The 24,142-nt window shown below is 38.9% G+C and overlaps 1 protein-coding gene across 1 annotated transcript in view; it reads left to right on the top strand.

Moving 5' to 3' along the window:
• LOC309889533 (ras GTPase-activating protein 1-like) overlaps positions 1-24,142 on the top strand; it is a gene marked incomplete at its 5' end in the record, with an annotated part of 113,039 nt that overhangs the window by 47,690 nt on the left and 41,207 nt on the right. Inside the window, 8 exons of the mRNA XM_082782382.1 lie at positions 8,946-9,016; positions 12,147-12,264; positions 12,936-12,967; positions 14,726-14,778; positions 15,531-15,681; positions 20,452-20,530; positions 21,973-22,093; positions 23,974-24,130. Of these exons, the coding sequence (XP_082638508.1) occupies positions 8,946-9,016; positions 12,147-12,264; positions 12,936-12,967; positions 14,726-14,778; positions 15,531-15,681; positions 20,452-20,530; positions 21,973-22,093; positions 23,974-24,130 (782 nt within the window). The remainder of the gene's footprint in view (positions 1-8,945; positions 9,017-12,146; positions 12,265-12,935; positions 12,968-14,725; positions 14,779-15,530; positions 15,682-20,451; positions 20,531-21,972; positions 22,094-23,973; positions 24,131-24,142) is intronic.

The raw sequence follows: 24,142 nt of genomic DNA, 5'->3' as shown, positions 1-24,142 counted from the left end.
CTGCTTTAGAGCTGCCTGCCTTTTCCTCTTCTCCCTCATCCGTAGGAGGAGCTTCTTCCCTTACTAAACGACCTGATCTCCGTTTCCACTGTTTTGTCTTTACTATAGGGGCGACTGATACTATAGATGGTCGGTATTCTGGGGTGGTCACAGTGTGTGCTGTCTCATCATCAAATTCAGGAACCTCCCTATCCCCTTGAGGGTGCTGGGCAATGTTAATTGACATCTGATAGGCGTAAGCCAGAGCCCAGCAGAGTGCAGCAAGCTGGTGGAGTTCTCTAGTATTGCCAGGGTCAGGGCATACATTTTTCAAACATTCTACCAGTTTTCTTGGATTTTGTACTTGTTCAGGGGTGAAATTTAGAACCATTGGAGGAGAAAACCGTGATAGGTACCTGCCCAAATCCCCCCCCACACCTTGCCACCCACAACTACTTTGTCGGGGGACAGGTCCTTGGATAATATTCTTAATAAATTGCTTTACCTTGGGGAAGAAGACAAACACTAGACCTAGTAATAGGAGGATAATATCTGACCAGGGGTATCCAAGATACTGAAAAGCTGCTGTAATTAGCCCACAGGGAGAAAAGTAGAAGGCACCACCCCCGATATTATTCACTGATTGACTGCTAGGGGCAAAAAAGAAGGCTCTGTAATTCTTAATATTTTCAATAAGATAATCTCCATGAGAACAGGAGGATAACAATGCCGGGCCTGAATACCAAACAAAACTGAAGGCCAGTATGTTACAGCACAACATGATAAAAAAAAACAAGCACAGACTTCAACACTTTCTCCGATCGGATGTAAAGGAAAAAAGAAAACAGAGTGGACTACATACAACATAGCCACACAGAAAAGTATTACCAGAAAACCGAACATTATGACTACCGACATGTTAGTTGTCAATACTTCAACCAATGCTATTGTTATCTCAACCCTCAAGCCCCACGTTGGGCGCCAAAAAGGACTGTGGTGGTTTTACTCAGGTAGGCAGCCGAGCTCCACCACAACCGCTCTCTCACTCCCCCTCTCCTCAAAGAGGAAAGGGGAGAAAATACAACACAGAGAACTCGAGGTTTGAGATGAGAAAGGTTTAATTAAAGGGAAAGGGAATGGGGAGGAAAAAAAGAAACAAAAGAAACAATCAGTCCGCGCGGAAGCACAGAGAGAGGAAAAAAAAATTATTCTCTACTTCCCATCAACGAGCGGTGTTCGGCCACGTCCTGGGAAGCAGGGCCTCAAAACGCGTAGTGGTTGTTCAGGAGGAACAGCCCCCCCCCCCCAACGAGATCCCCCCCTTTTTATTGCTGAGTGTGACATCAGGTGTTATGGAATATCCCTTTGGTTGGTTTAGGTCAGCTGCCCCGGCAATGTCCCCTCCCCATCACTTGCCCACCCCCAGCCTGCTGGCTCTTGGGGGCTTGGAAGGAGTCCTGATGCTGTGCCAGCACTACGCAGCAATAGACACAACACTGGAGTGATATCAGTGCTGTTCCAGCTACGAGTGCAGAGTACGGCACTGTGTGGGCTGCTGCAGGGAAAAGGTGACTCCAGCTCAGACAGACCCAACACATTCTACACCCCACCCGGATTTCTTCTCCTGTCCTTCCTTTTAGGAGTGGAAGCCATCTCTCATCCCAGCCCCACTCGTGTCTCGAAAACACCTCAGTTCCATGCATAACCACTGTAGCTAAGTTTAATTTTTCCTTTAAGGCTTGCGTTCCCCAAATCCCAGTGTATTTAACATAGGCTTGGGACCACAGCCATCCTAGGTCTCCTTGGCTGTAAACCAGAAGTGATTGCATCAAGGTCAGGGTGGAGCATAGTATTATTAATCCAAACTGTTGATTCATCATCTTCCAGCTGTCCATATACAGTTCGCTCAGGGTTCCTGTAAACATAAAAAGAAAGAAAATATGCTCGGTTTTATTCAACCGGCAGGGTTAGAAAGAAGGTGATATCCACCGGGTGCTGATCCGGTGTATTTTTCCTGAACAATCTTTAGCTTCCCATGCATAGGTATTTTTGGGAGTAGTTAGTATCATGGGTACTATTCCAATCTGAGTCATTCTTACCAGCACAGGCTGTCCAGGAGAAAATCCTACAGGGTGCTTTTCTATTTTAGTATGATGCTTTTCTATTTCAGTATAGTGCTTTGGAGTGATTGTGGTAGAGGATGCGCAGAAGGCTTTCATTTTGGGGTAGCCATCTCCACTCCATCTATTATTCAATTGATAGATGGCGTCATGTAACCGCAAATGCCATCCAGATTCATGAGTATTTGCGAAACGCTTGACCAATCCATTAGTGCGTTCCACAATACCATTCGCTTGAGGATAATAGGGGGTGTGGAATACCCATCAGATCCCTTCCTCTCTGGCCCAGTCTTGTACCACTGCAGCTGTAAAATGTGAGCCATTATCACTTTGAATTTCCTCAGGTAGGGGGAGTGTGCTGAACCATCCTTTTAGTCCCTTTACTGTGTTTTCCCCAGTAGCTGATGCAAAAGCAGCAGCCATAGTGAGGCCAGATATTACCTCTACTCCTACTAGAACATACTTCTTCCCCCCTGATGATCTCAATGGACCGATGTAATCAATCTGCCAGGAGTGCCACAATGTTTTCCTGTCCTGAATGTGCAAAGGAGGTGCCTTACTCGGATGGTCCCTGTTAAGTCGTAAGCGACATTGGGAACAGGCAGTCACCACCTGTTCACACAGCTTGACTGATACAGGCCATCCTCGAGCTATACCTTCCCAGTATAAGTCAGCCCGTCCGGTGTGGCCACGCTTAACATGTAACCATTCGAGCAACCGTTCCCACTCTTGGTTATCATTAGTGACATCAATTTGTCGCAACCGTGTGAGGCTATCTACCTGCTGATTGAATTGGGCAGCTACAGTGTTTGACTGATCATGTCCTTTTACCCATCCTAGATGTAGTGTTCGCTGCTTTCCTATCTCTAACAGTTGTTTCCAACTTTCAGTTTGCCAGACTGGAACTCTATTTACCTGCCAATCATTAACTGCCCAGTGACCGATCCACTCGGTAGCTCCTTTAAAAACAGCATATAAGTCAGTATAGATATGGGTAGCACCATGTTGTGCGGCTAATAAAACTGCTCTGAGTTCCCCTACCTGTGCACTGCCTTCACCGGTTTCAATCAGTTTCTCTCCTGTTGCTACTTCCAATGCCACAGCCTTGTATTTCCACTTATTGTTTTCCCTATGAGACGAGGCATCTGTAAACCACACTCCTGTAAGATCATTGTCTTCCTTTAGAGGAGGTGCTTCCTGGATCGGGGATGGTTTGGTCGGTGGAGGCTGAAACAGGAGGGTACTATCCTTTTGTAGTTTGGATATTTTAGTATTACCCTCAGTGATTGGCATAATCTCATTAATACCTTCTAGATAGGCGTACCATTTATGAACCGTAGGTTTCTGAGCAATGCCAGCAGGTGGTATTGTTCCTTTACGGACTACATGCAGGATACGGAAAGGTCCTCGGACGATCACATTCTGTTTTCTCCTTAATTGCTCTGTCTGTTTCAGTGCTTGCACTAGAGACAATAATCCCTTCTCAAGATCCAAATATCTCCTTTCAGTATCACTGAAAGAGTGGGAGCTGAATTCTAGTGGTCTCTCGGGTCCCTCTGGCCCCCTTTGCCATAAGTTACAATGAGAGCCATGTTCACTGAACCCCCATTCCACATGGATAGGGTCAGTAGGGTGTATGGGGCCAAGCTGTTGGAACAACCTCAATTCCTTTATTAATAATTCTATTGCATTAGTATGCTGTTCAGTCCACTCCCATGATTTTCCTTTCCTAAGCAAGTTATACAGAGGACGCACAATGATAGCAAAACCTGGAATATGTTTACGCCAATAACTTAAAGCACCCAATACTTGTTGTAATTCCTTTACACTAGAAGGTCTTTGTCCATGTTCTATTTTTTCCAGCGTGTCCTGAGGAATAGAGGCAGCTCCATTAACCCACCATACTCCCAGGAATTTAACTTCCTGTGCAGGCCCTTGGTACTTTGAGTCAGGGATTTCCAGTCCTAAATCGGTCAGTGTCTTCCGGATATTTTCCATTGTGTCTCTTACACTTTCCTGATCCTTTCCCCCTATCAGGATATCATCTATATACTGATATACTGTGTTATCCGGTGGAATAGGAATCTCTGCTAGAATTTTAGCCAAAGTATTGTGGGCAATTGTGGGAGAATGCTTGTATCCTTGTGGGAGCCTATTAAAAGTATATTGGATTCCTTTCCAGGTGAAAGCAAACTGAGCTTTGTCCTGCTCAAGGAGAGGAATCATAAAAAACATATCTTTGACATCCAAAGCAGCCATCCAAGGATGGGCAGCGCCTTGTATTAATGTCACTATTTCTGCAATGTTTGGGACTGCAGCAGTTAAAGGTGCGGTGTTAGCATTTAACTGTCTGTAGTCCACGGTGAAGCGCCATTGCCCAGTTGGTTTCTTTACTAGCCACACTGGTGAATTTCAAGGTGAATGGGTCCTTTTAATAATGCTTCTTTCTTCCAATTCTGTTACCACCCCGTCAATCCCCATAAGTGCTGCTGCTGGCAACGGATATTGCCGAACATTAGTAATTTTAGAGGGAGGTAAGGGTATAGATGTTTGTAGCAGGCTCAGTTTCACTGTGTCCGAATCCCTCTTATATGTCGCGAAACTCCACACAGTTCCATCAGGGAGTTTCCACATATGACCACGCAGCACGTCAAATCCTAAAATATTAGTATATGCAGCACCAACTAATACTTCGGCTCTGGTTAATTTTTGTTCCTCTGGCAGCCAGAGTGAAATTTTTGCAGTAGGGCATTGTTTTTCCACACCATCAATTCCTGTAAATTTAACCCTGCGTCGACCAGTTGTTATGCCCAGGGTCTGTGCGGTCTCATGTGTAATTACTGACATTTGGGCCCCAGTGTCAATAAGAAAATTTACTAATATTTTTCGGGGTCCAACAGGAATGGCAATGATAGGGTCAGAGTGTTCGTTAGAGAGCCATTGAATTGCTAATACCCACTGAGCAGGGTGGCTCACTGCCCTCCCCGGGGATAGGAGTTTTTTTGCTGAGATTCTGTTTTGTCAATTAAGCTTGGTGCCGAAGGTGTACATTCTTTATGGACGGGATTTTTTCCTGTTAGGCAATTCCCTCCATCTGGAATATTTTTCTTACCCAGAGATTGGACTAATGTACGGAGGTCGTCTACAGAGGCACCAGGCATCAATCTCTTGGACATCGTCATCACTGTCAAACCAGATATCACCATCCCAGCTTTCAGGGTCTGCATTATACAACAATCTACAAATCTGCTTGACCGGAGCATAAGGCTGTACTTTATTTAACAGATGACTAACCCTCTCCAGCAATTGTTTAAGATAATTATTTTCACTCACAAGTTTATCCACTCTGACTCCTACTGCTTTTCCTGTCTCCCTTTCAAAGGCCAATGATGACTTCAATACCTCATTCTCTGATTTCAAAGCAGTATGTTCCGCATCAGAGATCAGTTTGGGAGCAGGAGTTTCCTTAGCTTCTTGCTGAGCACAAGTCAAACAGGCTCCTAACACAGCACAAATCGCACCTTTACCCTTTCTTTGACCGATCTTTCGTGAAGCCTGACACTGCTCAATGCACTCTACCACTTTCTCCTCATCTTTCCAGAACTTTTGGGCCCACTCTTTCCCCATTTGGGAAGGGGCACATTTGTATTTTTGCAGCAGTTTATCCATAGAAATCCTGCCTACTACGCCAATTTTACTGTCGCATTAAGGGCTGTAGCTGATTAACCGTTATGGGCCCGGTCGGATTCAGGGTACTGAACCAGTTGTACATTCACCAGCAACGCATTAACCGTCTGGGGGTCCGTTCAGACATTCACCAACAATGCATTAACCGTCTGGGGGTCTGGTTGGATTCAGAACACTGAACTATCACAGATAACCACCCTTACCCTAGTTGCACTTAATGAGAGCTATCACAATGCAATCAAGTATGGTTTATTACAGCAACAGATAACCAGGTTCTTTTGGATTGCCAGCGATAGTGACTGTCTGCAAAAGCAAGCTAGCATGCATGACATACACAGGTGTTACAGGTGTTATAGGTGCTACAGGTGTTACAGGTGCACGGCCTAGAAATAAACGCGTTAAAAAGATCAAAGACTCTAGAGAGATTTATAAGCAAGTATTCAGATCTCACCCAAAGGCGTCCCAATGGGGGGGGAAGAGAGGCTCAGCCCGTCAACTGATCCCAGGAGTCAGGAGGTCCTAAGGATGTTGTATTTCCTCGGGATGGTATCTCCCCTGATGGTGGTATCTTCCCTGATATCCCCTCTCTCTTGGGCCAATTTATATTATTTTCTATCTTTTAGGTGGAGCTTGAGTGGCTCTAGTCAAGCATATCTTAGTTATGATTGGTGTAAAGTTCTCCCGTCTCCGTTTCTCTGAGAAATTTAGGGCACATGCTCAGTGAGGGGTGGTTGCACCTTGGAGGCGGGTAGCTTTTGGGATGGAGGTGTGTTTTGGTATTATAATGATATTATAATGCCTAGTTACTTCAGGCAATTACACCACAGACTCACCCGGAGCCTCTGGCAGAAAACCCCAGGAGAAACTCAAGATTAACCTCTGGGGTTCTGGAGCTGGGGCTATCGAGGATTAGAAGCCCATTACACCCAAACTGAAAAGGAAATACTAACAGCATAGGAGGGGGTTGAGATGCTTCAGAAGTTGTTGGTACAGAAACACAGCTCCTCTTGGCACCACAGCTACCTGTGTTACATTGGGTGTTCAAAGGGAAAATCCCCACTACACACCATGCAACTGATGCTATGTGGAATAAGCGGGTAGTGTTAATTACGCAGCAGGCTTGAATGGGAAAACCCAACCACACAGGAATCCTGGAAGAGATCATGGACTGGCCAGAAGAAAAACATTTTGGAGTACTGATTGAAGAGGTAACTCATGCCCAAGGAGCACCATCATATAACGAGTTGCCAGAAGACAGAAAGCAGTATGTGTTGTTCACTGACGGATCCTGCTGTGTGGTAGGGAGCCATTGGAAATGGAAATCTGCTGTGTGGAGTCCCACATGAGGAGTTGTGGAGGCCATGGAAGGGGAAGGCGAGTCGAGTCAGTATGCAGAAGTGAAAACCATCCAAATGGCCCTAGAAACAGCCAAAAGAGGAAAAGCACCAGTACTCTATCTGTGACAGGGGGATCCCTACAGCCATTATTGGAGGCTGAAGTGAGCCTAACTGGGAATGAGTGACAAAAGCACCCCACTGTGACAGTCCCAGAGGCTCCATACATCCTTGGCATAGACTACCTCAAGAGTACTTATCTCAACCTGTGTATTGTTTTTTCTTTTCTTCTTCCCCTACTCTTCTGAGGAGGGGGAGTGAGAGAGCGGTTATGGTAGAGTTCAGCTGCCTAGCAAGGTAAAAAACACCAAACTTCTCTTAATATATGGACATACTTTTAGTCTTAATAAGTCACCTCCAGCAATTATTCCACACATACTAAGTAAGTTTACAGGTGATACTAAATTAGTATTAGCTGTTGACTCCCTTGAGTATAGAGAGGTCTTTTGGTGAGATTGTGATAACTAGAGAGCTGGGCAATCATCAAGAATATGAAATTTAACAATAGCAAGTGCCAGTGTGTGCACTTTGGACAGTGGAACCCTTGATATACATCCATATTTGAGAGGCTGGAAGGCAGCCCCATGGAAAGGGATCTGGGGGTTCTGGTCGATGGCAAGTTGAATACAAGTCAAGAGTGATCCCTGGCAGCCAAAAGGACCAACTGTGTCCTAGAGTGCATCGGGCATAGTATTGCTAGCTGATCAAGGGAAATGATTGTCCCACTGTACTCTGCACTGTTACATCCTCATCTGAAGTACTGTGTGCACTTTTGGGTACCACGGTATAAGGATATAAAAACAAAGGAGGAATTTGAAGATGGTGAGAGGTATAGAGGGGAACATATTTGAGGAGTGTCTGAGGTCACTTGGTTTGTTCAGCCTAGGGTAGAAGAGACTGAGGTTAGATCTAATTGAGACCTACAGCTTTCTCACAAGGGGAAGTGGAGCGGAAGGCTCTGATCTCTTCTGGCGAGTAGCGAAAGGACCTGAGGGAATGGCATGAAGCTGCAACAGGGGAGGTTCAGGTTGGATACTGGGAAAAGGTTCTTCACTGGGAGGGTGGTCAGGCACTGGAACACATTCCCCAGGGAAGTGGTCACAGCACTAATCCTGTCAGAGTTCAAAAAGCATTCATATAGCGCCCTCAAACATATGGTTTGATTTTTGGGTGTTTCTGAGTGGAGCCCTAAGTTGGACTTGATGATCCTTGTGGGTCCCTTTCAACTCAGGATATTCTATGATTCTATGTATCAAGCTTACATTTCAAAATATGGGTTCTTGAAATAACTGAAGTTTTTAAAAGTTGGTCGTCTTTCATTTCTCCATGCTTGAGACAACATCAGTAAATTTAAAAAAAAAAATCACCTACAAACTGTATCTTCACGTTCATCCCTCCCTCCAAGCAAAACCCAAATAAAGATGTTTCCGAATGTTAAATTTTCATAAATTTTCATTAAGTGGAAGGAAATTCTAAAGTACTCTTTCATGGGAGTTACATTATTGGTAATTAATTTCGAAGATAGCATATGTTATCTGTCATGCTACAAGGCTAGGAATGTATTGAGAGCTGTTGTAGATAACTTTAGGAATTAAACATTCCTAGCTCTTACTTTTTTGACCGTTTGAAAACTTAAAACTCACAACTGAATAAAAATCTCTGTTACCAGAACTTTCCCTCTGAATAGCGTAATGTTGGGGAGAGGAATTCTACACTGGAGTGAAAGCAAAATGTAATATCTTTGCTCTCTTCTCTTAAATTGTAGCCTGTGGAGGATAGAAGGAGAGTTCGAGCAATTCTACCATACACCAAAGTGCCAGAAACTGATGAAATAAGGTATGTTTTAATAATAGGTAGAAGCAGTTGTGAAATTTTTGTTGTGTTTATGAATATTAATGATTTTAGTATATTTACTATGCAAATACTTTCCAATTGTGTCTTAGACTTAACAATGGGATGTTAAAAGTATGATAACTTTTTTTTTTTCTTGCTGGATATAGTAATAAGTTTTATTATTGATAGACTGTTTGTATTGCATTAAATTGCTAGAACTATGAAGCTTAGTTTAGAAGTAGAACATTACCAATTTCAAAGGCTTACATTTTTCTCAAAGTGGATAAGTATGTGTATTAGGGAATGCTGTGTAAAAATGTCTAGTGAGGGTTTAAAATAAATTATCTAGGCTTTTCCCTAAAAATTGCCTGCAGAAGTAACTAGTAGAAGATAAATAATTCAAGCCAAACCAACCTTGACCACCAGAAAGACAATGTGAGCACTGACTAATGAAATTAAGAATAGTATATTTAGCATCTGCTAAATAAGAAAAAAAGAGAGATGTCAAAAACAACAACAACAACAAACACAACCATTTCCATTTAGTGTTCTGATGAGACCATCTTGGTTTCACAAGATGATATGTTGGTTGAATTGGGTTCTTGTTAGGAATGCTGGCCTAAGGTATAGGCTAAGATATACAGGCCGGGGGCTAACCTGCTGGAGTGCTGCTCTGCAGAGAGGGACCTGGGAGTCCTGGTGGACAGCAGGCTGACCATGAGTCAGCAATGCGTTCTTGTAGCCAAGAAGGCCAAACTTATCCTGGGGTGCATTCGTAAGAGTGTTCCCAGCAGGACAAGGGAGGTGATCCTCTCCCTCTGCTCAGCCCTGTTGAGGCCACACCTGGAGTATTGTGTCCAGTTCTGGGATCCCCAGTACAGGAGGGACATAGAACTACTGTAGTGAGTCCAGAGGAGGGCTACTAAGATGATTGACTGGAGCACCTGTTGTATGAGGACAGGCTGAAAGAACTGGGCCTGTTTAGCCTGGAAAAGAGAAGACTGAGGGGAGACCTCATTAATGTATATAAATATCTGAGGGGAGGGTGTTGAAAGGATGGAGCCAGTCTCTTTTCAGTTGTGCTCAGTGACAGGACTTATCCTCTCTTATCCAATGCCTAGCGAGAGGATGAGGCAACAGGCACAGGAGGTTCCGGCTGAATATGAGAGGGCACTTCTTTACTGTGAGGGTGACAGAGCACTGGAACAGGGTGCCCAGAGAGGCTGTGGAGTTGCCTTCTCTGGAGATATTCAAAACCCGCTTGGATGCCATCCTGTGCAATGTGCTCAAGGCAATCCTGATCGGCAGGGGAGGTGGACTAGATGATCTTCAGAGGTCCCTTCCAGCCTTGGCCATTCTGTGATTCTATGATTCTGTAATGTATTATACTCTTGTATTGTAATGTACTTTTGAAGATTCTATGTTTTTCAGTGCATCTTGACTTAAAATTTTAATGTTATAATTGATTTTTGAAAAGCTTGAATTATTTTAGGGTTAATTTCAACCTGTTTTCCAAGCAACAAATTAGAGTACATTGTTATAGAACTGGCCTTGCTGTTTATTGTTCATTACTGGGATTTAGATACATTAGTAGCTGAATTCATTCTAAATATTTTCATTAGGCTTTTTTTTTTTTATTCTTTCTGTTCACTTTGCATTCAAATTAATGCCTTTTCTGTTACCCTCACAAATGGAAGAATGCAATAGAAAATTGCTTATAGTTTTGGATTGTACTCTAGTAGTTGATGAGCTTCAGTACCTGTCCTGGTTTTGGCTAGGATAGAATTAATTTTCCTCCTAGTAGCTGGTATGGTGCTCTGTTTTGGATTTAGGATGAGAATAATGTTGATATCACACTGATGCTTTAGTTGTTGCAGAGCAGTGCTTACACTAAGCCAGGGACTTGTCAGTTTCTCACACTGTCCTGCAAGCGGGCAGGCTGGGAATGCACAAGGAGCTGAGAGGGGACAGAACCAGGCCAGCTGTCCTAAACTGGCCACAGGGGTATTCCATACCATATGACATCATGCTGAAAAAGAAAACTGTGGGGAGTTGGCCTAAGGGGGGGGTGTACTGCTGCTTAGGGTTTGGCTGGGCATTGTTTGGTGGGTGGTGAGCAATTGCATTGCACATCACTTGCTATGTATATTCTTTTACTATTATTGTTGTTGTTGCTGTTATTATTATTATTATTATTTTCCCTTCCTTCTCTGTCCTATTAAACTGTCTTTATCTCAGCACATGAGTTTTTTACCCTTCCCCCCCACACTCAATTCTTTCCCCCATCCCACTGGGGATGGGGAGGAGTGAACAAACAGATGTGTGGTGCTTAGCTGCCTGCTGGGTTGACCACAACACTACCTTGTAGCTATTGCCTGTACCACTAATGTACTATCCATGTTGATTGAAGAGTCCTGCTGTACTCCAGTGAAAGGTTTTCATATGACCCAAGTTTGGGGTTACACTTAAGGGAATAACTTATAATCACCTTCCAAAAATGAAACTCCCTTGGATATTTTAATGCTTTGTATTTATGTTCTTATTATAGCTTTGCTTTTTTAGTATGCCATTATATATATATTATAAAAGCTATTATACATTATATATATTTTATATATAATATATATTATAAAAGCCATTATAGCATGGCTTTTTTAGTAACTATTCTGTATCCTCTTTTTAGCACTTGTACTGTTTAGATCTTTGCATGTGACGATATATTTCACAGGCTTTTATTATAAAAAAATAGGTTTTGATAAAAAGTATTATTTTCTTAAGTTATTAAGGGAATCTTTGTTTTTACTGGTATTTGGTATTTGATCCTTCTTGATAAAATAATGCTACTATCTTTTAATATTATTGTGGTGGTGTTTGTTTTATATGTCCTTAGCCCACGTTAAATTTGACTGAATTAAAGCATCCATTAAATTCTAAACGTAAATCAAAGGATAATTATTAATCTGTTATAGCTACTAAAAGTGTGAGATGCCGTGTTTGGGATACCAATAAATTAATCTTTCATGATCAGATTTCCTCAAATTTTTGCTGAAATTATGCTCAAGAACTCATTGTGTTAATTAAACTTTAAGTTAAAGCACAATCATAATATAAATCTTACTGTAACTCTCTCCAGTTTCCTTAAAGGAGATATGTTTATTGTCCATAATGAATTGGAAGATGGCTGGATGTGGGTTACGAACCTACGGACAGATGAACAAGGTCTTATTGTAGATGACCTGGTAGAAGAAGTTGTAAGTAATTCTATATTCAAATCTGTTAGAGAAGTGAGATTTTTATTTATTTATTTATTTATTATTTTGTGTGTGTGCGACTTTAACACTGAGATAAACCCAAACAAGTGGCATTTAACTTCCCAATTTTCAGTTACATACTTTTCTCAACCTTCCTTTAGTAACTGAATCTACCACTTTTAAAATAGTGTAACAAACTTTGAAGTCTAATTCATTAGCCAAATAGAGCTTATTGACATGTTATCCAAACAAGTTAATGTGCAAATGAATAATACTGTGAATTTACTGGGCAGTTCCCTAAACTTACCAGTCCTGATAAAGAACCTGCTAGTCATTCAATTGCATTCTTTTTGTTTGTTTGTTTGCCATGAAATATTTGTATTGTGATATGCATTTTTTTAAAGGGCCAAGTGTGGGTTAAAAAGTATATTGTTGAGTTAACTATGTCTAGAACAATCTTCTGAAATAATGGGTTTTGGTTGAATTTCCACTTAGTGAATGAAGTGGAAAAACTCTTTACACAGATATGTGAAATAAGCCATTAAGTTCAAAAATGTCTTGGACTTCTTAGTGCTGCCTATTTCTACAGAAGGTCTTAACCAATTAAGTTCACTTTTCTAAAATCAGGTATACTGTTGTCATGCACTTAATATGTTATTTTTTCTTATTAGGGAAGAGAAGAAGATCCACATGAAGGCAAAATGTAAGGATTTTATTTTGTTATTAAAAGCGAATCATAAAATAACTGTAAATTTTATCTATGAGGTTGATGTTGGGGAGGCAAATCAAAGGTGTGTCATTGGTTGTTTTTTTGGAAGACTTTTCTTCTGTACTAGCTACTGAAGATACAAGAGTTCATGTCAATTATCCATGTATTAGTTATGCCAAATTGCAATGGTTTTTGCACTGATAAAATCTTAAATGAGTCTGTGCGATCACTTTTACCCAGAATATGCACAGTGTGGTGTTTTCTGGTTTGTGTTTTTTATTGTGATGGTTTTACTCAGCTGGGCAGCTGAGCTCCACCACAACTGCTCTCTCACTCCCGCTCCTCAAAGGAAAGGGGGAGAAAATACAATGAAAAGGGCTTAAGGGTTGAAATAAGGACAGGGAGATCACTCAACAGTTATCATCACAGGCAAAACAGACTCAGCAGAGGGAGATTAATGTAATTTATTACCTATTACTAACAAGCTAGAGCAGTGAGAAACTAAAAATAAAACAAACTAAAAACACTTTGTCCCCATCCACCCTCTTCCATGTCCTCTTCCCCTGACTGGTGCAGGGGAACGGGGAGTGGGGGTTGTGGTCAGTTTACATCTGTTTTTTTTTAGCTTTTTTTTTTTTATTCCTTTTCTTAAATCTGCTGTCACAGAGGCGCAAACAACATCACTTATTGGTTTGGTTCTGGGCTGCAGCGGGTCCCTTTGGAGCCAACTGAAACTGACCGTTATCTAACATGGGGCAGCTTCTGGATTCTTCTCATAGAGGCCACCCCTGCAGTCCCCTGCTACCAAAACCTTGTTTTGTAAACCCAATACATATGTATCTTGTCTTAGAAGTAACCTTTTTCAGATCTGCTTAACTCTAAATGCAGCAGAGGGAACAAAGCCTTATTAGAGGAATGATAGTGTAATATTAACACTTATTGTCCTTCTGGTTTTCTCTTTAATAACCTGTTTGCAGTGAATTCCAACTTGTTCAATACTTAAATCATATTAGCTCTTTGCAATTTATTTTTATTTATGGTGAACGTTTGATATTGTGCCAAACTGTTGACATATTATTTGCGGTTGTAAAGATGAGTGGCAAATGCAAGTTACAGAAAAATTCTAGTAGCTAGATAACTTCATCTGTACTCCATTTGCTTACTGTAATTGCATCTGCTGCTTTCTGTATTAATTGTAAAGTTTGTAGTCTCCAAAGGACTGATGACTGAAGAAGGCATCTCTTGTTACTTAATAGCAAAATGAAACCACACACCAGTGATTTTCTTTCTGCTGTGCCAGTTTTAGTTGTTCTGTGCAGTATTTAACCTTCATTAATCTCCTTGTTTGGGCTTTGCATTTCATGCTTCAAATTGCCATCTGAAATGGAATTTAAATATGCCTGTGAAATTATCTAGCATTTAAACAATGCCTTTTCATCTCTAAGCACACTTGGATTTGAACATCTACTTCATGTTAGACATTTGTATTGAATGAATGTATTTATATAGCTGTTGATATTTATCTTTCATTCTATTGCTAGAACAACAGAATTATGGAAGAAGATAATGGTTGATTATATAATCTATGTACTAGTAATTTTTGTGTTTTTTTTTTTTTTGTTTGTTGTTGTGTTTTTTTTTTTTAAATAAAAAAAAAAAAGATTAATTCATAGGTGCCAGAGCCTTAGATGTCACAACAACCAAAAAAGAGTGCTGATAGTCTTGCTTTCTATTTTTTTCTTCATCTTTAAGATGGTTCCGTGGGAAGATCTCCAAACAAGAGGCTTACCATTTGCTGATGACAGGTACTTGTATTTCAGATAAAAAGACAGTGGTAGTAGAATAGAACAAAGTGATCCTATTTATATTGAACTGCAGCAAAACTTGTTTTTCTGTATGAATGTTTGAGTATCTAATTCCAAATGGAATGGTTGCTGCTAGAGAATGTTGGGGGGGGGGGGGCTGGCAGGGAGCAGATGGGCACAGAAATCCAAAGCTGATGGCTATAAGTATTGAGTATTTTTATGTTCTCAAGTATAGTTAGCTTAGTAATTTAAGGTAAAATTGATAATTATTTTTTTAATATATACATATTTAAATATTTTGGGCTTCATCAAAATGCTGAGGAGAAAATACTGTTATATACTTACAGGAGAAAGTATTATTAACTTTTTAGTCCCCTCATAGAGGAAATAATTATTTTAATGAAACTGTCAAGATTTGAGTCATACTGTCAAGTAAAAAATTAGAATAAAAAAATCATTAGTTTTTTAAAACATTGTTGTCCGTCCGTCCATCCGTCCCCCCCCCAATGCTCTTGTAAAGAGGTGGCAAAACTGTGGATAGGTTGTCAGTTACAGCCAAACAAATTTGCATTAACTTTGGTAGTTTAGTATTACATCCCATTTGGGTGAAGAACAGGGATCACTTTGGGAACTTACCTCAGACTTTGTGTGCAGTTCTTGATAATTTGTACAGAAGGAGTTTTGATAAGCACTCATAAATGACACTAAGATAAGTAACACTTGAATAACACTTTATTATGCTATCTTTTCAGTTGGTCAGGTGTGCGGTTTTCTTGTGAGGCCTTCAGATAATACACCTGGTGATTATTCACTTTATTTTCGGACCAGTGAGAATATTCATCGTTTTAAAATATGTCCAACATCAAACAACCAATTTATGATGGGAGGCAGATATTATAATAGGTAAGTTTTAAGTTGTGTGTATTTTTTAACTTTTGTAAAGAATTTGTGTTGTTGATAATTTACTGATATGATCATAAAATTTCAGTATTTCTTAATGTACTAAGAGTTTTACCTGACTTGCTTAGTAGCTACTTGTAACTAAGCATCTTCTAAGAGCCCTAAAAAGCCTAAGTGTAAGCTTTAAGAGGGATTTTTTAGAGTATTTTGGTACCTAGGTTGCAAAGATCTTTCTCAGTGAAAGAGAGCTGCTTGATTTTGAAAGACTTAGTTTTAGTTGTATGTTTTGGGGAAATACTAATATACTTCTAGGCTCAAATTCTGTCCAAGTTAGTATTTACTGAAAGTTGTTGAACTTCTTGAAGTTAATGGAAGATAATAAGGATACAAAATGAAGGTGGTAACTGCCCCAAATTGTTTACCACAAGATCTACTTCAGAGTAGGAAAAAAAAAAAAAAAAAAGTTCTATTTCACAGGTAGTTTGAATATCCAGACACAGGACTGGAAGTTTGATAGCCTATATAAGCAATATTATGTGTCTGCCTATATTCCAAAAGCAAGCCAAAATTTTCTTGGGTGATCATGGGGAGGAAATATTTTTTGGTATATCTCAGAAATCTGATGTTCTGTGATGCATAGGAAGGACTACTTTTTCCACTAACGTTTTCCCTTTGCATGTCCTCCCACCGTTCTGTATATATAAATTGCTCAGAATTTCTATTGATGAGTGTAACTGACAGACTCTCATACAGAAGTCTGCTTTCATTATTTTTAACAGCAGCTTTACAAAATAGCCAGTCTGTATTCTTTTAGTTGACTAATTTAAAGTTCTAAAACATAGGAAAAGATAAATACATACTGAGTGTGCTTTTGACTATAATGAAATACTGTTTTCCCATGGACTTTACTAAAGCATGTAACTTCTGTGATCTTTCTGTTTGTTCCATGAATAACATAGAAATGACTTCAGTAGTCACTTTCTTCTATTTTCATGGAAAAAATGGCAAAGTCAGTTCTAGGGGGTGATTTTGCTAACTGTATATCATGAAATCTAAAACACAAAATTTATGCTTACTGACCTGTTGGACACACCATCCTGAACATACTGTTTCTGATCTAAGCAGGGTTGGGCCCAGTACTTGGACGGGTAACTGCTTGGGAATACTGGGTCTGAGTGTTATAGGCTTCCAAAGAAGGGCCACAAAGACAATGAAGGGGGTGATTGGAGCCTCTCTAGTATGAGGAGAGAGCTGGGACTGTTTAGCCAAGAGAAGAGAAGGTTGGGGGGTAATCTTATCACAGTGTATAAATACCTGATAGGAACAAAGAAGAGAACCAAATGCTTTTTAGTGGTGTTCAGGGGCAGGACAAGAGGCAGTAGGCACAAACTGAAATGCAAGAAATTCCATCTGAACGTAAGAAAAGGCTTTTTCTACTGCAAGGATGACTGAACACTAGAAAAGGTTGACCTAAGAGCTTGTGGAATCTCTATCCCTTAGAGATGTTCAAAACATGACTGAACAAGGTCCTAAGTAATCTGCTGTAGTTGACCCCTCTTTGAGCTGATGAATTTCACTAGGTAATCTCAGAGGTCCTTTCTGACTTTCTGACTCACCATTCTATGAATAACTTTGATGTATTTTACAGGTGTTTTTTATTTTGTTTTTGTTTTTGTTTTTTTAATTTTTCAATTCTGATTTTAGAAAGGATGGTAGGATAGGGATACTAGGCCATATCTCCTGCCCTTTTCTCCTATCTGCTTTCTTTCTGAAATCTAACCTTTATAACAGGTAGTTTTCCAAAAACCTGTAAAATGGGGGGGGGGGGGGGGGGAGGGAGGGGGGGTGTTATATCTGGTGATTCCATGTCAAAGGAGAATTGAGGAGAACATTGACCCAACAGTTAGACATCAAACAATCTTTCAAGTTACCTTTAATTTGAGAAATATGACAATTTGAGACTAGGAGACTGGAGTTGATGGAAGCCATTTTCATTTCAACTGACGGTTTAATCCATATTTTGATAGGCTGAACAATATGGGCCTAACACGTTAATATTTTTTAATAATTTAACAAAGTACATAGTGTTCTGCTTTCTGGATTCTTCACTATTTGAAATGTCAGCACTTACAAGAACTCCTAATTTACCCATTAACTATTAAACAAATGTTATTGCTCATGGTGATGAGATATTTTTAAACTATCCAAGTAGCTAGGACCTGGGCAGCCTAATAAGCTGTTAGCAGGCACAGTCAACATGAGTTCATCAAGGGAAAGTTCTGCCTTAGTAATTTGATCTTCTAAGATAAGGTCACCTACTTGGTGGATGAAGGGAAGGTGGTGGATGTAATCTTTCTAGACTTTAGTAAGGCATTTTGTACCATCCCTCAGCATCCTTCTGGACAAATTGTCCCAATTGTGAGATAAACAGGTTCACCCTATGCAGGATGAAGAGCTGTTTCAATGGTTGGCCTCAGAGGATTGTAGTGAATGGGACTACATCTGGCTGGCAGCCAGTCATTAGCGGTGTTCCCAGGGTTCAATTCACTGAACATGAGTCAGCAGTGTGCCCTGGCAGCCCAGAGGAAAACCACATTTTGGGATGCATTAAACACAGCATAGCGAGCCGGTCAAGAGAAGCAATTCTTCTGCTATATTTAGAGTTGGTGCAGCCCCACCTTGTGTGCAGTTCTGGTCTCCACAATATAAAAAGGATGTTAAGATGATTGAAAGCATCCAGAGGAGGGCAACAAAGCTGGTAAAAGGACTGGAAGGCCTGTCCTATGACAAGAGGCTGATGACACTTGGGTTGTCTAATCTGGAGTAAAGGAGGCTAAGAGGTGACCTCGTTGCTCTTTACAACTTCTTGAGGAGGGGAAATGGAGAGGGAGGAGCTGGCCTCTTATCCCTGGTAACCACTGATAGGACATGAGGAAATGGCACAAAGCTGCACCAGGGTAGATTCAGGCTGGACATTAGGAAAATTTCTTTACTGTGAGGGTGGTCAAACACTGGAACAGGCTTCCTAGTGAGGTGGTTGATAACCCCATGCCTGTCAGTGTTCAAGAGGCATTTGGATAATGCCCTCAAATATATACTTTAACTTTTGTTTAGCCCTGAAGTGGTCAGGCAGTTGAACTTTGTAGGTCCCTTCCAGCTGAACTATTCTATATGTCTAAAGATATCTGTTTGGTTTTTTTTTGTTTGTTTGTTTGTTTGTTTGGCTTGTTCAGCCATTTGGGCTGTTCAAGTGGTAAGGCAATATACAATGACCATCTGAATTGAGTTCACTGGGGGGAGGAGAGAGCTAAAGAACCCAACACTTGATCACTCCATCAAGACATAATGTCCTAGTCTATATGGTACTGTAACTCCAAAAGGAGTTTTCAAATACTATCCAGTTTATTCTTCAGCTCATTTTACAAAATTCACAGAAATTAGGCAATTGTTTCTTATGTTGAGGTATTTTTCTTATTGTTGAGGTATTTTTAACCATGGAAGTAGACAGTGACAGTAAAGGTATCTTGATTAGATGAACAGGGAAAAATATATAAAGTCGCTTTATTGATGATTGCCCTCATAACAAGATGCTGGCAATAGCTGTTCAACATGCAAAATTCAATTAGTCATTATTTTATTCGATGTGGTAAAGTCTAATTTTTTATGCAGAAAATGGCATGTGCACGTTGCATATAAATAAAATTCGAAATTTGATTTTAGTAATACTGAAAGAGAAATTCAAGTCACTTTACAAACCTGAAAAATAAAAATACTCATGGTAAGATTCAAAGATTGATCAAGCATGCACTAGTTGGATAAAGAAAAGCAAACAAAAATGTCTTTCTATTGTTTTGTTTAAATGTTTTCACAATCCTTTTATAGTTTCACATATCTTTGAACACAACTTGATCCACTTGTAATAGGGCAAAGATCTCATCACATGTGTCTTATTGATTACATTTTCACACATAGCTAACAGTATATATATATATAAAGTGAGAAAAAGCTTTCAGTATAGTTTTGTTCTTTATTTTCAGGTTCATATTTTATATATGAATGATTAATCTGTGTGATGTTAACGTTGCCCTTGTTTATTACAGTGGTAACTTTGAATAACTGCAAAAATAAGTTTGAGCAACAGAAAAATAAATTGAATTAGCTTGCACCTGTCACTGTTTCTCTCCTGATCTTTCAGAATTCAATTTCACTCAGATTCTGGCAATTAAAATGCAAGCTCCTTCTGTAGAGGAGTGCTACTGACTGAGTAACATGATTTAACATGAAAGCTCAGTGATTTTGAAGTGTAAATTGCATAATCAATGTTACAATACTTTTATATTTCCCCACTCCTGTCCAAAAAAGAAATTGCTTTGCATAATTTGAAGCATCTCCCATTCCCTTTCCCTAGTTTACTCAAGGACTTTGGAAATTATTGCCAATAAAATAGCAATTTTCAGCCTGGTTGGAAAGCTGGAAATGTCTATGCATTAACTGAATGTTGAAAAGGTAGTCTACTCATCTGGCATTTTCAACATCTGATTGAAAATGTTCTGCAGAGTTTAGGATTAACAGATTATGAATACAGTCTGTTAATTTTCATGACTTCAATGTATTACTAAATTGTCATTGCTGCAAACAAGATTATGAAGTTTAACACTTGATTTTTTTTTTTTAATTGTGAAGCTTAGCGTGATTACATGGAAAAGCAAATTCTCATACAGAGGAAAAACTAACCAATTTAACATTTAAATCTTATTTTTCTTATTTGAACAGTATTGATGAGATCATTGAACATTATAGGAAAGAACAAATTGTTGAAGGATATTACCTTAAAGATCCTGTTCCAGTGCAGGTAAAATTTCATCTCTGAGCATTTGTTGTTGAAGACATCGACTTAATCATCACCAAATATTTATTATAACTGAATTACAGGAGAGGTATTGATGATAAACAGCATCATCTTCACCTGATTTTTTGTTTTGAGCTTGTGTGCTTATTTCATTTTAACCTCCTATATATTCACTCATCTAAGGTTGGCTTCTAGTCAACAGAACGTAATGGTAAGTTTTGTCTGTGCTCTGAGGTGTAAATGCTCTGCCTTGTGTCCCCAGCTCTGGTTCCTGATTAAACCATTCTGTGCCTCAATCCCATGTTGGGCTGTATCTGGCATCTTTCTTCCTCCAGAGAAACCTGTATGCACAGAAAGCTGGGATTGTAGGGCATGTTCTGGAACACTTGTGTTGTATCCATTACATTAATACAAGGGCATTTCTTGTATTATCCCTTCATACCATTCTTGTAGTTGCCCTGCTAACACAAAATCTAGTGCAAGTTAATGTTTCCCGAATGTGATGGACCAGAACAGCTCAGAATGCCATGTCATCAATGATGCCTTTTTCTGTAGGAATACTTACCAGATATATCCTAGAATATTAGGTGTCATTATTATAGCCACATTATATTATATTGTTTTATACTATCAGCTAGCAATTTAGTTTAAAACATTAGTAACTACATATGTTGTTTTGTGCATTATTTCCTTCATAGTTGTAGAGGTTATCTTGAGTTCCAGAAAATTTGGATATGGATTCAATTTTTAGTCCTGTTCTTCCTGGTATTAAAGTGTTTTTCATCTTGTCTTTGTTATTCAAAACTATAATTCTTATAGGCATATGGGGGGGAGCAGAGAGAAAAGAGTATTTGTGTTTCTGCTTTCTCCTATTGTTTTATGTTTGAATGTTACTCATTTAGGACATGAGTGCAAATAAGGTTAGTGAGGGAATGCACAACTTCTTGCATAAATAACTGTTTTAATTTAGATCTGCACCATTCTTGTTGCTTCAGAGTTTATCCTTAATTAGTCATTCCCAAAAGTTTTGATAGAAGACAGCCAGACACTCGATAACCTTTAAAGACTTATGTAAATTTTATATAAATCAATGTGAAAGGTGATGCTTTCTATTTAATGTTAAATAAATACAGATGTTACTTTGTAAACATCGGTCTGTATTTTATAAGAAAAATAAGGTTTATTCTGGTCTAATCATTCCACAAGAAATAGTCACATTACATTTCTGGCAAAGGTATTGTATGAAATTATATTGGTTTGCTAAAACGCGAGAGAACAATAATAAAAGATTGGTAGTGTTCAATAATATTTTTGGTTGCAGCTTCATAGTGTTTAATTGTTTCACAGTTGATTCCTGAGCTTTAAAAAAACAAACAGACAAAAAAAAAAAAAAAAAAACAAAACAACAAAAAAAAACAACTGCTGATTTCTCCCTTATTTACCAGCATCAAGAACAAGTGCTTAATAATACGGTGGATGGAAAAGAAATCTACAATACAATTCGTCGCAAAACAAAGGATGCTTTTTATAAAAATATTGTCAAAAAAGGTTATCTTCTAAAAAAAAGTGAGTTCTGTTGCTTCTATAAAATGTTTCTCTTAAAAAAAAAAAAAGCAGATTTGGATGCATGTTTTGTGTAGCACTGGTACCTAGTGGAGGCAAAATTGAAGTGAGCAAAAGGTTATAGAAAGTTATAGATATGAAAGGTTCTTTTTCCTTAAATTCACCAATATAAATACATAATACATAAAATGACACGTAATATAAAGTTCATTGGCAGTTCTTGCTGAAAAAAATCAGAGCAGCACAAAAACTAAGTGCCTTTCATCAAAGGTAATATTCAAACTCATTAAATGAAGTACACTTTTATAAAATTCATACTTAGTATGCAATTCATTTAAATTTAAGCTGATGGCATGAGTTAGAGAGCTAGATTAACGTAAATCAGTGCGTTCATTGGAGACCAGAGCTGGTTTAATTTTGTTATTCCAAGTTAGGTAATATGTGTAATTTAAAATGTGTATTCTGGGTAGTTCTGTACAGACGGAACTTAGTAGTAGTAGTTCTGTATAGACAGAACTATTAAAGTTCTGTCTAACACTGACACAGTCAACGTAATGTACAGTAATTGGATTAAAAGCTGCCTGACTCATCCCAATATATCCTTAAAGAATTGCCATTGAATAAGGTGTTGGAGTTCCAAGGAAGCTAGTCCCTTACCAAGTATCATGGTTTTATTTTTTTTTGTTTCCGCTAAAGCTGATTTTAATGATCAGCAATACAACAAACATTTAAAAATTAAACATAAATAAAAAATAATAATAATGTTTCTAGAAATGACGAAGACCGTAACTTAAACAATAAGTTCCAGATAATGGTCTGGATAGCGAGCAAAAATGAGAAAGAAGGCAAGCACTTAGATATAGTCAAATATAAAAGATGCATTCAGAGGAAATAAAAACTAGATCCTCTGAATAAAGCAAGGAAAGCACCTCTTCTCTTGAGAGTGTTAATTCTGAGATAAGGTGTAGAGGGCTGTGGTAGAGTTGAGGAATTAGCTGAGAATAAACTTTTAAAAATAAATAAATAAATTTTTAGCTAAAAGGGATACTGAGATACTTTACATGTGCAAGCAGGAGTACTGAATAGGTATGGAGAGAGACACGTACCTGCATATAGAACAAAAAATTAATAAAAATCACTCTTCCATCTAGTAGAGTATGACTAGATGTTAAAGTAGGTTTTCCAAAACTGTGAGTTCTAGTCCTTGTTTATGAAGGTATGTGGTAGATCTATGATGATCAAGTTGAAAATTAATGCTGAATGCTTTTCTAAAAGGTACTGTGTCTTATGTTTTTACGTTTTTCTCTGAAACGTGGAACTGGCCAAATTCTTGGATATAGGTGTGTTTGGGTTCAGGTTTGGTTCTGATTCAAGTATGTGTATATTATGTTCCTATTTCTATTCTGTAGTGATACGGTTTTAAGATATCGTGATGCAATTTGTTATGCTGAGCAGTTAGTAAGAGTTTAGGAATAATTTTCTCATGTCAGGAGAAATCCGTTTCTTAATTTAAAATAGCTTTATTAATTTGGATTGTTTACAGCATCACACATTATTTGCGAACTGCATAGTCAGTCTTCTCATCGATATGAATGGAGTTGTCTGGGCAGCTCGTGCACTTGCTTAATCCTGTTGAGATTAATGAAAATGTTTAGAGAACCATCTACAATTGTACCTGAACATGTGAAGAGGGACTGTTTTTAGCTAGATGTTGCAGAAAACATTGCATATGCATACTGATATTACTGCTTAAGCATGGTTAACTGTATGTTGTTTTTCTGTTTGTATTTTGACAAAAACCTTACTGCCCTCTTTTTTCTTCATTTACAAAATTTATATTTTCTTTAAAACAATATTGTAACTTCCTACTTGCTTTTTTACAGGTAAGGGGAAGAGATGGAAAAACTTGTACTTTATATTGGAGGGAAATGATGCCCATCTTATTTATTTTGAAAGTGAAAAACGAGCCACAAAACCTAAAGGTTTAATAGACCTTAGTGTGTGTTCCATCTATGGAGTACATGACAGTTTATTTGGCAGGTACGACACTGA

This window comes from Aythya marila (assembly GCF_965140915.1).
Source record: "Aythya marila genome assembly, chromosome: W".
NCBI lineage: Eukaryota > Metazoa > Chordata > Aves > Anseriformes > Anatidae > Aythya > Aythya marila.
This window is presented reverse-complemented; position numbering and strand designations above follow the sequence as displayed.